At 42.8% G+C, this 17,390-nt stretch overlaps 1 protein-coding gene across 4 annotated transcripts in view; it reads left to right on the forward strand.

Moving 5' to 3' along the window:
* The window catches only part of MYO5A (myosin VA), a 118,333-nt gene that overhangs the window by 87,547 nt on the left and 13,396 nt on the right, over positions 1–17,390 (forward strand). For 2 of the 4 annotated variants that reach the window (XM_077918976.1, XM_028706799.2), the window contains exons 26-32: positions 2,356–2,499; positions 3,933–3,986; positions 4,265–4,492; positions 7,496–7,596; positions 8,609–8,689; positions 10,868–11,066; positions 14,563–14,656. In XM_077918976.1, coding sequence (XP_077775102.1) covers positions 2,356–2,499; positions 3,933–3,986; positions 4,265–4,492; positions 7,496–7,596; positions 8,609–8,689; positions 10,868–11,066; positions 14,563–14,656 — 901 coding nt within the window. Of the gene's footprint in view, positions 1–2,355; positions 2,500–3,932; positions 3,987–4,264; positions 4,493–7,495; positions 7,597–8,608; positions 8,690–10,867; positions 11,067–13,063; positions 13,139–14,562; positions 14,657–17,390 lie in introns of all 4 variants that reach the window. The other 2 variants (XM_077918977.1, XM_028706804.2) reach the window with 2 other exon arrangements.

Here is a 17,390-nt window from a genome sequence, read left to right on the forward strand (position 1 = left end):
TCCTGATGTTTGGGACTACAACTCATGTAATCCTTGGCCATTAGCCATGCAAACTGTGGCTGATGAGAGTTGTAAGGTAAAGGGACCCCTGACCATTAGGTCCAGTCGCGGATGACTCTGGGGTTGCGGCGCTCGTCCTGCTTTATTGGCCAAGGGAGCCAGCATACAGCTTCTGGGTCATGTGGCCAGCATGACTAAGCCGCTTCTGGCGAACCAGAGCAGCACACAGAAACACCGTTTACCTTCCCACCAGAGCAATACCTATTTATCTACTTGCACTTTGATGTGCTTTTGAACTGCTAGGTTGGCAGGAGCAGGGACCGAAAGACGGGAGCTCACCCCGTCGCAGGGATTCGAACCGCCGACCTTCTGATCAGCAAGTCCTAGGCTCTGTGGTTTAGCCCACAGCGCCACCCGCGTCCCTTGATGAGAGTTGTAGTCCAAAGCAATTGGAGGACTGCAGGCTGAGGAAAAGTGACAGTGGCAGTGATGCTCTAGCCTCCCAGGAACAGGCTTTTCCAAATACCTGCTACTTGATCTCTTTGCACAAAAATGTCAGGAATTGAACCTGGCACTTTTGCCATGCACAGCATGTGTGGAAGTATTTTGCTAGATAATAAGCTATAGCTGGAGGGACGCGGGTGGCGCTGTGGGTTAAACCACAGAGCCTAGGGCTTGCTGATCAGAAGGTCGGCAGTTCGAATCCCCGTGACGGGGTGAGCTCCCGTTGCTTGGTCCCTGCTTCTGCCAACCTAGCAGTTTGGAAGCACATCAAAGTGCAAGTAGATAAATAGGTACCACTCCGGCGGGAAGGTAAACGGCGTTTCCGTGTGCTGCTCTGGTTTGCCAGAAGCGGCTTAGTCATGCTGGCCACATGACCCAGAAGCTGTATGCTGGCTCCCTTGGCCAATAAAGCAGGATGAGCGCCGCAACCCCAGAGTCGTCCGCGACTGGACCTAATGGTCAGGGGTCCCTTAAGCTATAGCTGATGCCTAAAGACCAAGAGGGATGCTGATTTGTTCTGTTTTTCTTGTTTATTTTCTTTTCCCCTGAACTTTGTAGCTTCCCAAGGTAGGGGTGAACCCTTCTGTGCTCCCCAACCATTGTTCTTTGGATGCTAGCTGGAAAAAGGCTAGCTGAGGAACAGGGCACTAGGAGGAGGAATAGGGCATATTTATACCCCACTTTTTAAATTTGCACGGGGGTGGCCAAAGGGAGGGAGTTGCACAGTTCTTGTAGGGAAAGTGAACCTTAAGCTTTTCTCCATTTTCTTCAAACTTGAGAAGACATACTGTATCATACTGAAAAAAATACATTGAGGACTGTTTAAATTTGTGTGGAGACCAGTCCTCTGTGCCATAGCTTCCCCTATAACATAAAGTATATTTCATATCCTAGGTGGTCTGCCATGTGTTGAGTAGCGTGCGATGGGCTGTTGTGTCTTCTAATTAACTGATATCACTAGGGTATGAAAGCAATTGGTTATATGACCACTCCTTTGTGTTTTCGATAGGCCACACACAAATGCAGAGATGAGCACATGCTGTCTTTGAATATCCAACCAAGTCATGCATTTCTGGGTATACGGAAATAATTCCAATTGCTTTCACATATTCACCCTGCTAGGTTATCTAATAGTAGATCCAAGTTTTTAAGCAATGGTGTTTATCTCACTGCTCTTTGGTTACAGAAACTTACTGTGCTTATTATTTTATTTGAAACTAACTGCAAACCTACTCTTTTTTCCCTCCTCCCCTACCCTTTCAAACAATTAAGAAGGAAAGGTATGATTGGTCCATAGACCTTAAACCTTCTAGTTAGTTACTAGTTTTCTGCCTTTAAGGCTTTAGGATAGATGCTTTTTTATATTAGATTTATTTATCAAAATGACTTTTTAAAGTTGTGATTTCAAAAATAACATTGGGAAAATTCTGGATGCCAGTAAATAGCTCTCCTAATCAAGTAACCTTTATATACCTCTAGTCATTGCTTCCCTCCCACCCCTGCTTCTAAGAGACAGTCTGCATGTTAACATGCTCAGTCGGAACCAGCTTGGAAAAGCATCTCCATGGCGTTGCCTTCATGTGGTGTGGTTCTTCCATTTTGCATGGACCATTTCCCTACCAATTCCTTGTCCATGGCAACAGCTGATGCTGTTGGAGAAACTCTTCATGCCAGGTGAAAGAACCATGCCCCACACCTTATGCTTTTGTTATGAAGGAACCATCAGCTTTCCAGCTTTCTCCTCAGGATGGTAGCTAATGTGCAGACTGTTCCCCTCCCCCCCCACAAAAAAACCCTCCCTTTTTGTAAGTTGGAAACATTCTGACTTGCCCACGATTTCCCTTGAATCAGGAGCCAAGCGAGAAGAAAGCACCTCTGGACATGTCTCTATTCCTTAAATTACAAAAACGGGTTACAGAGCTGGAGCAGGAAAAGCAATCCTTGCAGGATGAGCTGGACAAGAAAGAGGAACAAGCTCTCCGAACCAAGGTCAAGGTAAAGACTAAAATGGTTTGGCTTTGTTTATAATGTTTGTTGTTGTTGTTGTTTAGTCGTTTAGTCGTGTCCGACTCTTCGTGACCCCCTGGACCAGAGCACGCCAGGCACTCCTGTCTTCCACTGCCTCCCGCTGTTTGGTCAAACTCATGCTGGTAGCTTTGAGAACACTGTCCCACCATCTCGTCCTCTGTCATCCCCTTCTTCTTGTGCCCTCCATCTTTCCCAACATCAGGGTCTTTTCCAGGGAGTCTTCTCTTCTCATGAGGTGGCCAAAGCTATCCCTAAATACTGGTGAAATTTGGGGTCTTATTCCAGCAATGGTGTCCTGGTAAAAAGGCTGAAGAGCTATGCTTGTCAGAATGCAAGAGGCAGAATACCTGAGGCAAGATGCAGGCTGTAACGCCTGAGTACTTCTCTGGCTTTCCCATGTGGTGTCTTTGAGAGCCAGTGTGGTGTAGTGGTTAGGAGCGGTACACTCGTAATCTGGTGAACCGGGTTCGCGTCTCCACTCCTCCACATGCAGCTGCTGGGTGACCTCGGGCCAGTCATACTTCTCTGAAGTCTCTCAGCCCCACTCACCTCACAGAGAGTTTGTTGTGGGGGTGGAAGGGAAAAGGAGATTGTTAGCCGCTTTGAGACTCCTTAGAGTAGTGATAAAGCAGGATATCAAATCCAAACTCTTCTTCCTCTTCTTCTTCTTCTTCTTCCTCTTCTTCTTCTTTATTGTGTCAAAAGGCAGCAGTTGTGTGCTCCTTAATTCTGCATTGTGTTGATTGATTAATTGGTGTTGGAGGCTCAGAGGGTATCCTTGTTTTTAAGGACATTTTGCTTCCATGAGTAACTCCTGTGAACCTTAAAAATTGATTTGTTCCTGAATCTTCTTCTTACTTTAATTTTACATTACATTAATCAGCTAAACTGTCCATTTGGGGGGCATTTTTAAGCATGAGAGGTTACTTTAGGCCATTCCCTGTACTCTTAGCATCTGTCTTCTGGTTGAGGTTGGTTTCTGGACTTGCTTGACTACATGAAGTGGCAGCCTCAGTGTAGTGTTTGGGGATATGCAAATTGGACTGTGGCTTGTCTTTATAGTGCCATTGTAGAGCGCTATTGAACTTAGCAGGACTTGGTCCTGACCATATAATGCATAGGATTGCACTGTTAGAGAGGGTTTTTTCAAAGCTGGAGGACTTCCACTACAGACCAGATCCTGATTCCTATTATATGTGGTTTTAATTGCCTCAGTGTGAATATTTATGAACTATAAAAGCAATATAAATATCAGATACACCAATAACATTGTATCACACGCACTCCCCAAAGAGTTTGTAAAATTAATCATTCTGTTCTTCCTGCTAATTTTCTGTTTTGCAGATGTAGCTAGTTCTGGCTAAAGGATAAAACTTTATTTCTGTCTTTTGTTTCCCCAGGAGGAAGAAAGGCCTCAGATGAGAGGTGCGGAGTTAGAGTACGAATCACTTAAGGTAATTCTGGATTTTTTAAAGTGACCCAATCCTATACATTACCCTAAAACAGCCATAATTAAAAGAGCATATTACAATAGTATTTACAAAGGATTTTGTGTGTGCACAATGTTTTACATACGCCATATAGTACAGTAATCATTACCAAAACACCGTAAGAGAGGCTATCTCACGATCAGTGAAGACTTTTCCCCCAAACCCCACTCCAAACCTTTCTAATTTGCATTGCTGGTGAATGAGAGAGCAACTGTGTTTGTGTTCCTCCCCCTTTGCTTCAGCGCCAAGAGCTTGAATCCGAGAATAAGAAACTCAAGAATGAGTTGAATGAGTTGAGGAAGGCCTTGATGGAAAAGAGTGCTCCTAACGTCACAGCCCCCGGTTCCCCAGCGTATAGGGTCCTCTTGGATCAGATGACCTCTGTCAGCGAGGAGCTGGAAGTACGTAAGGAGGAAGTCCTCATTCTGAGGTCTCAGCTCATGAGTCAGAAGGAGGCAATTCAGCCTAAGGTAAGTAGCAGAAAGAAAAATTGGACAACATGAATTTTGATGAGAGAGCAGTTTGCTTAAGCAATGCAGCTTTTCCTCTCCCCAGCGGAATCCATTATTGACTTGAGTGTGCATCTGGATGCTGCCATGGAGAGGGGAAAATCTGACCCCAGCATCTCCTGCAACACCACTGGCTGCATGTGAGGTGCACCAGCTTTGAAAGGAAATCACACCATAGTCTCCTGCACTGTTGGAATACCCTCAGTGCTGTTGAAGTAACATGATGTAAATAACATGGAATAACGGGGGTGGGGAAGCTGTAGCGCCCACCAGATGTCGTTCTACTGCAACTCCCTACTGCAACTTAGCCAGCATGACCAATGGTCAGGGATGATGTGGGCTGCAAAGCAGCAACACATGGAAGGCCTCGGTTCCCTTTCCCTGGTTTTGTAACGATAGATGCAGTTAAAATATGATTGTCACCAATAATGGCAGCATAACTAGCCAGCAGTATAGGCAAGAAGCTTGATTTGTTTGGAAAGTTGAACATATCCTAGAGAAGTGTCTGGGAGCCTCAATTAACACCATCTAGCAGATACCACTTGCACAGCAGGAATTGGATATACAGCACATAGTTGAAGAGAAGATGTGTACCTCCCATGTATGATGTACAGTGGAACCTCGGGTTGCGAACGTGATCCATGCGGGAGGCACGTTCACAACCCGCAGCGTCGCGTCTGCACACACGCGGGTTGCGATTCGGCGCTTCTGCACATGCGCAAAGTGCGATTTAGCAGTTCTGCACATGTGCGAGCGCTGAAACCCGGAAGTAACCCATTCCAGTACTTTTGGGTTCGGCGCAGTGCGCAACCCAAAAACACGTAACCTGCAGCGTCTGTAACCCGAGGTACCACTGTAATGTGTTGTGATGGTGCTGTGCGTGAATGATTGTATGTCTGTAGGTTTGATTTGCATAATCTCTTTTTTGAGGAGGAAGAGTTGTTTAAATCAGGTTCATGCAGGTGTGGATGTATGTGTAGTTACCCTCTCACACACTATTGATTCTCTCTCTCTCTCTCTCTCTCTCTGTGTGTGTGTGTGTGTGTGTGTGAGAGAGAGAGAGAGAGAGAGAGAGAGAGAGAGAGACATCCTCCCCAGGAGGAGGGAGATCCAATTTGCAAATCTATTCATTGTAATTTGGACCTGCCAGTGGAACTCTCTATGAACAGAGCAGTCTGTTTCAAAGTGATACTGGAACCAACTGGCAAGTCTTCTGGTGGTATACGCACGAGTTCATACAGGAGACTTGAAAATAAAAAGGGAAACTGGTGATTTTAATGAGAACAAATCTGAGTAACTAGGTTTGTTTGTTCCTTTCCCTGCTTGCAAATGGTTTACCAGGATGACAAGGTAACCTGATTTTCTTCTTGTTTGTTTGTTAAAAACATTTATGTACCATGCTTCATTTAAAAAATAATGATTCAGGGCAGGGTACCAGAAAATATCAGAACAAAGGTACCGCTGGTACCTTTCCCAGGAAAATCAGAGGCTCACTATGTCAGGTTCCTATTGGAAGACCGGACAAATGCTAGAACATTAGCAGTAGCGAGGCTTTTATTGGTGGTTGCAATAACCAATGATCCCTATCTTTAAGTCTGAACAAAATGCTTGTTTAACCTGGAGGTAGGCTGTCTGAATTGTGCATTGCTTTGTAACGATTTGTTGGGTCTCTGGACCGTAATAAAGATTGATTGATTGGCATTAAAATCCAAAATTACAATACATTAAAAAACCAACAACCGTCCAAGAAATGGTCAGTTTATTTTAAATGCTAGAATATTCACTGAACACAGCATGTAACTGGTTGATGTGCCTAAGCAATCACAGAGTTGACCTGTGTGTAAATGACACATATTGTTTTAATGTGCATTCTTCATATTATAAAAGCGAATTTTTTGACTTCTTATATGACCAAGGATCTCTGAGAAATGGATCTCCATAAGAAGGTGCAGGCTTCTTCTTGGGTCTCACAATCAGCCTGGTTTCTTGCATTTTGGCTGGGCAACAGCAGTGTTGCTTTTATTGAGTCCTTAATTTTTTTTATTTGTACACCTCCTTCCAGGAGCTCAAGGTAGCTTGTCTGCCCTATACCCATTTTATACCTGCAATAAACTTATGAGGTAGGTTAGGCCGGGAGAAACAGAATGACTGTCCCAGGATCATTTGATGACCTTCAAAACTGCATGAGAATTTGAAGTTGGCACCCACCAGCACTGCTCCAATACACACTATATAAACTGCCCAAGGAATTTCTACGGCGTGAGAAAAATAAATAATAATCACTAATCTGTTAGAGCATAAGAAAAGTCTTGCTGGATCAGGTGAAAGGCCCATATTATTCAGCATTCTCTTCCCACAGTGGTCCACCTGATGCATCTAGGAAGCCCAAAAGCAGGACAGAAGCACCAACGACATTCTCTTTGCTTGCGTTTCCCAGCAACTGCGATTCAGAGGCATGACACCTCCATTACTGGAAGTGGCACACAGCTATCATATTTAGCAGCCATTGATAGCCACATGACCTTGCCTAATTGCCTTCTGAATATGTCCAAGTTGGCAACCATCGCTACATCCTGTGGCAGCAAATTCTACCAGTTTTAACTATGTATGGCATGAAGAACACCAGTATGTGTATAGGCCACACACAGCCTTCCCACAAAAAAACTCTTTAAAAAGAAAGACTACCAAGGAAATGTAATAAATGAATAGAAAGAGAACCTACTCAGTTGACGCTGACACAAAACTCCACATCCACACTATACAAAAGCCTCACCACCCCATCCCTTCTTCCCCAACCTTATACTGTCTCGCAACTAATGTAACTGATCTGTAAGAAAGACTGTACAACCTGAAAAAAGAGACAAGGCATGTACTTTTGGAAACCAAGAAAATCTTAATTATTTTTTTTTAAAGACCCTTCAGGTAATCTATTTTGTGCAACTGCTTTCTGTTAATTCTTTCCAGAACACCATGACAGACTCCACAATCCTTTTAGAGGATGTACAGAAGATGAAGGACAAAGGAGAGATAGCCCAGGCGTATATTGGTCTGAAGGAGACAAACAGGTATGTGTGCATTTACATTGTGCATCTATTTTGTACAGTTTGCTTCTTCCCTTGGCTGTAAACAAAACAGAATATCAATAATAATAATAATTAATTGCTCGGTGCTACTTGTGCAGTGGTTCTAAGTTGCATTAGCATAGTAGAAGTTGTTTTTTCTGGTTTAAGGAATTTGGAACAATGCTATCTTATCTGAATATATCCTACTAACTTAATTTTCTCAGGCAAGTTGTCACATATACTTCCATTAACTTAGGCTGAAGTTCTATACACGGATGCAAGCTCTGTAGAACTCACTGGGATGCTATTGTGTGCGCCTCTTGAATTATGTGGATAATCAGAGGAGCATTCAACCACAAGTTCCATATATACTAATGTCAGCCAGAATTGTGATTGTGAAAGTTCAAAAGGTTACTAATAAGCCTAACAAGAAAGAGTTTAGTTAGGAATCTATGGAAACAGTTGACTTTGAAGCTGACAGTAAAGTTATGAACATATGGGGAGTATAAAGAAAGATTAAATAATTGCAGGCCAGTTGTGAAATATATAAGAAAAGAGCTTGGGATAGCTGAGAAATATTTGTTATCTATATATTTAGGCATATTTTTGTCATACGTTTACTTTTATGTGATTTCAGTATTTGGAATTTATTAGGAGCTTGAAGATGAAACGATTAAAGAAAGAATAATAAAACATTTTTAAAATGAACCCACTGGGACTGACTTCTGTGTACTCATGTATAGAATTGCACTGTTAGACTGCAATCTTATGCACATTTAATGTAGGCATAAGCCCCATGGAACTTAGTGGGGCTTGCTTCCGAGCAAACGTGCATAGGGTTGCACTGCTGAAAAGTTTAGAATTGCAGTTGTGGAGATGAAGGTTTCCCCTTTTTAATAATAACACTTACTCAGCTTGCGTTGTCCTTTTAATTAGCATGCTACACCATCACCATCATGTATCCCTTTTTGTGTTTTTTGCATTTAAAAACAAAACAAAACAATTTGCTTGGAAGATCATCTCTTCAGGACTATCATATGCTGAATGAGGACGGAGAGCTGTGGCTGGTATATGAAGGGCTAAAACAAGCCAACAGGTTACAAGACTTCTCAGGACGGACCTTCTTGCGTTCTCTCTCTCGTGTTACTAACATGCTGTGGACCTGCTTTTGCAATGCTGTTTCTTATAGTCATTTAACAAGACTGAATCCAAATGGGTTTATTAAAACAAGGGAAGAATGGAACTCCCCAAGACTGGCACTTCAAATCAAGCTCAGCATTGGCAAGCGGCATGGTGGAGCTTTAGCTGGGCCCCACAATCTGGTAGAGGTCCACTATTGACCAGTTATATCCCAGATTTGCTGCGGTGGAAGTTCTGAATCATAAAAAGAAAGATGCAGATGTGTCTGAGCTACAAACAATAGGACTTCTGCATATAGCAGGAGAGGGCTTGTAGTGATGGTAGCTGATTCTCCTTAGCCAGTGAGCTCAGCTCATCCACCCTCTCCCTGTGACGGCAAGAAAAAGAGGAGGAGGAGGAGCCATTGTTGGCCATCCATCTGCTTCTTGCTGATTTTTGTTTTCTTATGTGGAAACATGGTGGCTAAAGGACGAGAACCCAGCTCTCAGAGAGCCCCCCAAATCCTGGAGCCTGTTAAAAATGTCTACAAGCCATATTATTACATACACTGTCAAACCGCGCCCCCCCCAACAAATAACTTAATAGTTCAGCACAAAATAGTTACCATGGTCTGAAATAGGCAGAGCAAAACACATAAAAATTAAAGGCATTCTTTGTATGTGATTTGCCTGTTCTATTCATGGTGAATAAGGGAGACACTAGCAGATACCAAATAAAGAAAACAGCCATTTTTAAAAGCTGTAATGACATCAAGTGTGCATGACTGTCAGGTGCACCCACTCATTTGAAAGGCATCTTGCTTTTTAAAAAACCTTCCTTGAGCACCCACTTCTCAATTTGCTCTGAATTTAGTTACTTTAGCATTCAAATGACAAGAGTAGTTCATTGTATACTTTTACCAAACAAGTTAACCAACATAGGTTTTTCCGTTTTTTTATTACAAATGCTATTTTAACCAGTGTCTTTTCTTTTCTTGTGCTAACAAAACACTAAACATTAACTGCTGTGTTTGTAAGTCTGCTAGACGCTAACGTGCGAGTAGTTACCATGCTGCAGAGTAAGCGAGGGAAGAGGTGGCTCTGTAGCTTTTGTTTCTTTTGTCCGTGTTCTAGAAGCGAAAGGTTCTAGAGCAAGGGGCAGAGAAATGAAAGGTAAATTATTCATATTTACCTTTTATGTGCTTGGTCAATGTAGCTGTTAGCTGGTCTGCTTAGGTCTATTTAAACCCTGAAAGTGTGTCTGATGGAGCCGCTCAGCTTGAGGTATGTGCTCATTTGTAGAAGATGCAATTGTAGCATTAATCTCAGTACTCCAGCGCCCCCCATTCATTTCCTCCGTTCCTTCCCTCCTATAATTCACAAGCAGCAAATGAATTATTTGTTCGCATTCCCAAGCCCACACAGTGAATCAGCAGCACAGACAGCATGATACTTTATTGCTTCCATCCATATCCCTCTAGCAATACCTTTACTACATTCTTTTAGTTTTTTGGGTGGGATACTTCAGCTTCTTTCTGAGCAGCATAAAGAAGACTTCCTCCTTTATGGCCTTGTTATGTGCCTTCACTTAAATACATCATGATTGGCATGTCCTTTTGAGGTTGCAAGGGCGTTTATGGATTGATTAACAAAACCTTGAGTCATAGGAACCAGAGACAGCCCGAGATACCGCATGCCCGAGGCAGAAAATCCAAATGCCTCTCCACCCCTCTCCCAGAGGTGATAAAATATAATGTTAAGCTAAATATTCTTGCCCTTGCAAATGGTGCCCAAAAATCTCTTGCCTGAAATGGTACAGACTTTGTAATTATGTATAATAGAAATCCTTTAAACAAATATGAAGCCAAGGCATTATAAACCCAAGTCAATGTTAATTTTGCTATACATCTCATTGTCAGGCAAATAGGATTTTGGTCCAAATCACTTAAATGGCTTTAAAGAGTACCCTCTGGTTTTCTTTCTTTCCCCATATAAATGGGCAGCTATATGTACACTTGAGCTTTGATGACAGTATTTAGACCTTTGGTGACCATCTTCAACACAGATTCTAAAAAAGTGTTTTCCTTCTTCCTCCTCATCTCCCCCTTTTCTCTCTGCCTCCCCCAAATGCCCTTTGTTTTTCTGTGGCTGTGTAGGCTACTGGAATCTCAACTGCAGTCTCAGAAGAGGAGCCATGACAATGAACTGGAAGCCCTCCGTGGGGAGATTCAGAGTTTGAAGGAGGAGAACAATCGCCAGCAGCAGTTGTTAGCGCAGAACCTGCAGCTGCCCCCAGAAGCCCGTATAGAAGCTAGCCTACAACATGAGATCACCCGCTTGACTAATGAAAACCTAGTAAGTCAAATCTTAATAAACTGTGTTTGTGTGTTGAGAAGTGCTGTCATTGCAAGCATGTGTGCAATAGGTTTTGAAGACAGCGACTGTCTCCAAAGCAAGATTCACTGTCTTGATTCTTCAGAAGAAGGGACGAAGTGGCTTTTCTTGCTTTGGTGACTTATGTTCTTCCAAAGATGGTGAATTAAACTTGATGAGATTCTCTCTGGTTTTGGAAGTCTTAAGGCAGGGAGAAGATGAGGGGTTCCAGTTCTCATCAGTCTCAGACAGGATGTCTAATAGAGGGCCACAGGTTCCCCAGCCCTGCCTAGGGGCATTTTTAGACTATTGAGCAGGTTGGAGGGGGGCAACATTCCAGATTCCCAATTTTCCTGAGTGCAACACATCCTTAAAGGTAAAGGGACCCCTGACCATTAGGTCCAGTCGTGGCCAACTCTAGGGTTGCGGCGCTCATCTTGCTTTATTGGCCGAGGGAGCCGGCGTACAGCTTCCGGGTCATGTGGCCAGCATGACTAAGCTGCTTCTGGCGAACCAGAGCAGCGCACGGAAACGCCATTTACCTTCCCGCCGGAGTGGTACCTATTTATCTACTTGCACTTTGACGTGCTTTCAAACTGCTAGGTTGGCAGGAGCTGGGACTGAGCAACGGGAGCTCACCCCATCACAGGGATTCGAACCGTCGACCTTCTGATTGGCAAGTCCTAGGCTCTGTGGTTTAACCCACAGCGCTTACAAAGTTATAAAAGGAAGGTCCCTTTGATCACTGTATTCATGACCTCTGAATAGGTTCCCTGTCATCCAGATGCTATTGGTTAGTCCTGAAGCTATTGCAGTACTTCTGCAGAATAGCCAAATAATCTTAGTGATGCGACCAGCTGCACGAAAAACATCAAGCCTTTTTCAAGTCTTGCACCTTCCGTTGCTGCTACTTCATTTATTTTAGGAACTTGGGGAGGAGGTGTGTTTTCAGGGATTGGAAAGCCAAACTTTGGCCAGTATTTTAGCAGGAGATTAGTCCATCCAGTCAAGAACTCCAGCTGGCCCGGTGCTTGTCCCTCCTCCATACAGACCCAATGCCAAGCTATGGTAGGTGTGTTGTATTCTCCTCTAGAGACAATTCTCTTCTTCAGCAAACTTCCCATATCTAGCTTTAAAGTATTGGCATTCTTGCATTTCCACAACATCAAGTTCTCCTGCTGGTGCTTCATGAAGATTAACCCCATAATAACCAGTATCCATTATCATTCTTCAAATTCTGCCATTGTCTGTAGCATTGTTTATCGCATAGCCTAACTTCTTAGACAGCTTAATTGCAGTTGTACATGCCAATGCCATGCTGCAAGGGCTACATTCTTTAATGTACCAGCTGAAAGAAACTTTTAAAAAACCACACTTTTATTGATTTTCAAAGAAATGACTAAGACAGTTTATATAACTGTCCATCCTTCTGGTCCAAGGCAATCAGATAGTTGAAAAGTGGAAACTAAACAGCTTGTAGCTCCAGCACACAGTTTCTGATGTTGCCCCAAATGTGTAAACCACCTAGAAGGGGGATTAGTCCTTCCAGCTTCACTTTTTTCAGAAGAGTCGCCATTTTCCTTTTCATCTTTTTCTATGGTATGATGTGAGAACTGACCACCATGACCCATGTGGGTTTAAATATTCCTGACAGTACCTATTCTGAGGGTAGTAATCACTGAATGTTGTTGAGGCATTTTTATTTTCCGCCTGCTTGTGAGGTATATATTTTTAAAGCCATATTTTTCAGGGGTTTTTATAGTAATAAATGGACCATAAAACTTCCCTCCCCTCTGTTGTGTGCATCTTAAAGGCTGTGACTTTTGCATCCTGGTCTGTAGGGAGATTGACGCTGTTTTAATAGCCTAAGTCTGTCTCAAAATCAATGTAGCTGAACTTGCCTTTTCTTCTGAAGTTTGTTGACATGCTAGCGCCTTTAAAGAATGGGAAGAACCTACACTTTATACCTGTTTTTTCAGTATTGTGAGGAGTTATATGCAGATGATCCCATGAAGTATCAGTCGTACCGGATTTCACTTTACAAACGGATGATTGTATGTACTGTGTACATTGTGCCAACTCTCTTTCTTTGTTTGCTACTCTGGAGCACTAACTGAAGAGCTGGCTGCCTTGTCCACTGTTGAAGGAAATCCTTTTCAGAAAACTTCATCAATGTCGTTCCTCTCCCAAGAGCTTTCTGTTGTGTCATTTGTGTCAGCGTCTTTGTTACTAATATGAACACAGCAGCATGACTGAAGCAGACTCTCTTAGCTGTGTACTTTGCTTTCTGAAAAAGAAATTCCAGATTTGCTCTTAGATAAGCATTTAGATCAGGCGTAGGCAAACTCGGCCCTCCAGATGTTTTGGGACTACAATTCCCATCATCCCTAGCTAACAGGACCAGTGGTCAGGGATGATGGGAATTGTAGTCTCAAAACATCTGGGGGGCCGAGTTTGCCTATGCCTGATTTAGATGGCATCCCTCAATATTAAAACGAATATCGAGTGGTACCAAAAACATTGGGGGAATTGTTGGGGAGGCTAGGCAATAATATTTGTAATTCTAAATTATTAGTAGAGGGTGGTGTTAAAATGTAGTTTGAAGAACAATATACTTCAGTCTCCCAACTTTGCAAAAATTGGTTCAAATGTTGTTGGGGGGTTGTCCTCCCCGCCCCTTTGGTTCTACCCAAAGTGGGAGGGGGCTTCAGACTTCCCACTCTTTCCTCAACTCTCCTCTGTATGTCTAAAAAGTAATGTGGTTGTGGAATCTCCATAAGCCTGAAAGAGACATGCCAATAGAACAGAGTTGGAAAACCTATGGCCTTCTTTGGAGGCCAACTTACATCATCCCTGACCTTTGGCCATAGTGGCTGGGAGATGGGAGTCCCAGGTCACATGCATGGCATATGTTCAAATCACATTAATACCACTTGTTGTGGCTTCCCACAAAGAACCTAGAAAGTTGGATGTAGATACAGTGGTACTTCGGTTTACGAATTTAATCTGTTCCGAAAGTCCATTCTTAAACCAAAGCCGTTCTTTAATGGAGGCGCACTTTCCCTAATGAGACCTCCTGCTGCCGGTGCCCTTCCACCGTTCAGCTTCTGTTCATAGACCAAGGTAAAGTTTGTTAACTGGAACACTACTTCCAGTTTTGCGGAGTTTGTATACCGAATAGTTCGTAAACAAGGCTGATCTTAAACCGAGGTACCACTGTATGTTGATACCCGTAAAATGTGCCTGCAGAAGAATTCTGTGTCTGTCATGCTGCACATGTTTCAACATACTTTATATAATTGTCTTGCTTATGTTCTAGGCAGCGTGCAGGCTTGCAAACTTCAGCCAGATGGCAGCATCGCCTTTCAGCTGCGCTCAGCTCCTCTTGTAGCACTAACAGTACTGGTTCTGCTCTGTCTATTGTTATAGACAGCACTTTTACGTCCCTAATCCTTCCCTCTCAACTTTTATTGCTTAGGATTTAATGGAGCAGCTTGAAAAACAGGACAAGATTGTTCGCAAACTGAAAAAGCAGCTTAAAGTCTATGCAAAAAAGATTGATGAACTCGAAGGTACGGTATCTGTGTGTTGTCAAACTTTTTCTCTCTTTTCTGGCGGCGCAAATGTTGACCTGTTTTACTATATGAAAGAGGCAATAAGTCTTCAGCTGTTGACAAGTAGATACAATAACTAGGAAAATGTTGAACTTGTGTGTATATGCACATGATAGTATCCCGAAATAGTAATTAATGTGACTATGCTAAGGAAAGGGTATGGATTATCTTGGGATCTGAGTGCAAATGGGTTGTGAGTTGAAATTCATTTCGTTCTCTGTTTAATAAAGGGCAGTGTTTGACTTTTGCCAAGAGCAAGTTCAAACAAGAACAGCTGGCTAATAAGAAGGGGCTCATTTCTTTTGAAATATGAGAATGTGGTGCCTCAGAATCTATAGTAATATTTTTTGCTTATGGATTCCACCCCCCTCCCTCCCTACGATGGCCATCTCAGAAAAGACTTTGTTTGTTTGTTTGTATTCTTACCCACCTTTTAGCACAAAGTCCCAGAGTGGGTTACGGCAATAAAATACACAATTATATAAGAAATGAAACAGCTACAACCTTAAAACAAGTGAGATAACAATTAAACATACGAAAATAATAGAAGGTTTTAAAAACAACCCCACAGTTAAAAGCAGCCGTGATATGGATGCAAACCAGGATAAATATATCCACTTAGAAGGTTTGTTGAAAGAGGGAGGTGCCAAAAAGACAACAGAGATGGCGCCTTCCTACTATGTAACAGGAGGGAATTTCCAAGGGTAGCAAATTAAGAGGCCACAGGGGCAATGGAGTTAGAATCCCTGCGTTGATGCATGGATTTCACCTGTAGAACTGCAATCAGGAGAGCTAGCACTTGCACCAGGAGAACTGGGAGGTTAGAGTACAATCCTAGGACCACTCAGATCTTAATGGTGGGGAAGGGTTGTTCGGATGGTGCATGGTCTCCTCTCCACCACCTTCCAGTGGTTCTCCCACTGATGGTAGGAAGTGGAAGGAGCCAAAACAGGGAGTTGTTCGTGCCATTGGCTTTGGACCCACTTAATCCAGATCCCGGGAATCCCCCATTGGCTTTGATCTTGGGTCTCTCAGCTGTGCTAGCCCTAGAGTTGACATCACAAGTTGGGAGGAACACCTTCTGCCCTGGCTGATACCGGCTGGAACATCTTCAGATGTGGCCATGGACCCACTGCTCTGTTCTGCTGCTCCCTCAGTGGGATTAGTATTGCTCTGCTCTTGCCTCTTGCTCCTGTGGTACTGGCACTGGCAGAAGCCCTTCTGCAGAAGAGGAACACTGTCCTTAGAAGCTTTTACATGTGGAAATTAGTAGAGCAGCAATCTGTCCAAGGGGCCCTTTCTACCTTCACTACAACAGCTCTAAGTTCCTCCACCAGCACAGCTGTTCACCAGCTAAGAAGTCTAGCAAAGGAATATTAGCTATGGTTAGAAGCCTTCCCCAGGATGCCATTTTAAATAACTAAGCCTTTGGATATATGGTTCAGTTATTAGTTTCCCATTTGAACATCATCATCCACAATGGTAAAAAAGACAGTCAAGCAGAAGGTAAAAGTATTTCTCAATTTGCAGGAGGAGTCCTTTGGAAGGCAATTTGAAAATACATGTGTGTGAGTGAGAGAGAGAAAAGCAAAAGCAAAAACTTGTGGGATAAGCATCTTGTATTCACAAGCATTCAAGGTCAAGTTGACTTCCCCCCCTGAAACATACTGTATTTAGAAGTGAGGGTACATTGAAACAGTAGCACAGTAGATTGATATCAAACTGATTCCAAGTGAACAAGGCCTTCTCTTCAAGGAACATACTGAATTCTTGCTCATTTGCTACTTTCCCTTGTAGGTTTGTGTGCAGTTTTCAGTTTACTCATACGCTTTTATAGATGAAATAAATGCATCAATAATGCTCTCAATGCATCATGGAATTAAAATGCTAATGGGCATGGCCGTACCTTTAGCCTTGGTAATCATTGCCTTATAAATGCCTGTGCAAGAGGAAATCATGACTTCCCAGCTTAGTCATTTTGGCGGAAGACTTTGACCAATAAGTCATTGTCTGCCAGGTAGAATATTTACTGTGCAAGGTAAAATAGCTCTTTACCTTGGTGAAAACAGCTCCCTGCTTGCTTCATAGCCCTTCCCTCCTCCCTCTCTCGATTGTACTTTGCCTTTCAAGGAGGTAACATCGAGAAATCACAGACTTCTGTGTTTACTAAGCATTGTCTGCAGGAAGAACACCTTAAGAAGAAAAAAGGCTGCTCGCCTACAGATTACATTGAGACCTTTCACTTGGTTAAGGGTTAGTAGGGAGTGGCTAAGTTCTAATTGTTGCCTTCCCTTTGCCATATTAAATATAGTCTTGAAGCATAGTCCATTTTTTAAGAACTCTGGGAGACTCACTCAGATTCTGATATCTTGTTTAAGTGATGACTTCTTATGGTACTGAAAAGGTAGCTAATCTTTTTCTGCCTCAATGCATATTAGGAAGCAGATGGTAAAGTACATTTTCTGTTGGCTCCTCTCTTAATCTTGTGTTTTCTGATTATGTTTTGTTCTTACTGTTTTAACTATCCTGTGTGTACAAACTTGTATTGGTCTATGACCATAATCTATCTATCTGAAGTATAGGCACTGATCAGTGTGTTTTAGATGTTCACTTCCTGAATTGCACAGCGTACAGCCCCGTTCTCATGTAACAATAAGCCAAGTCATGGCTTAGTGTGAACGAGGAAATGTGC

The sequence above is a fragment of the Podarcis muralis genome, chromosome 14 (genome assembly GCF_964188315.1).
Source record: "Podarcis muralis chromosome 14, rPodMur119.hap1.1, whole genome shotgun sequence".
Classification (NCBI taxonomy): domain Eukaryota; kingdom Metazoa; phylum Chordata; class Lepidosauria; order Squamata; family Lacertidae; genus Podarcis; species Podarcis muralis.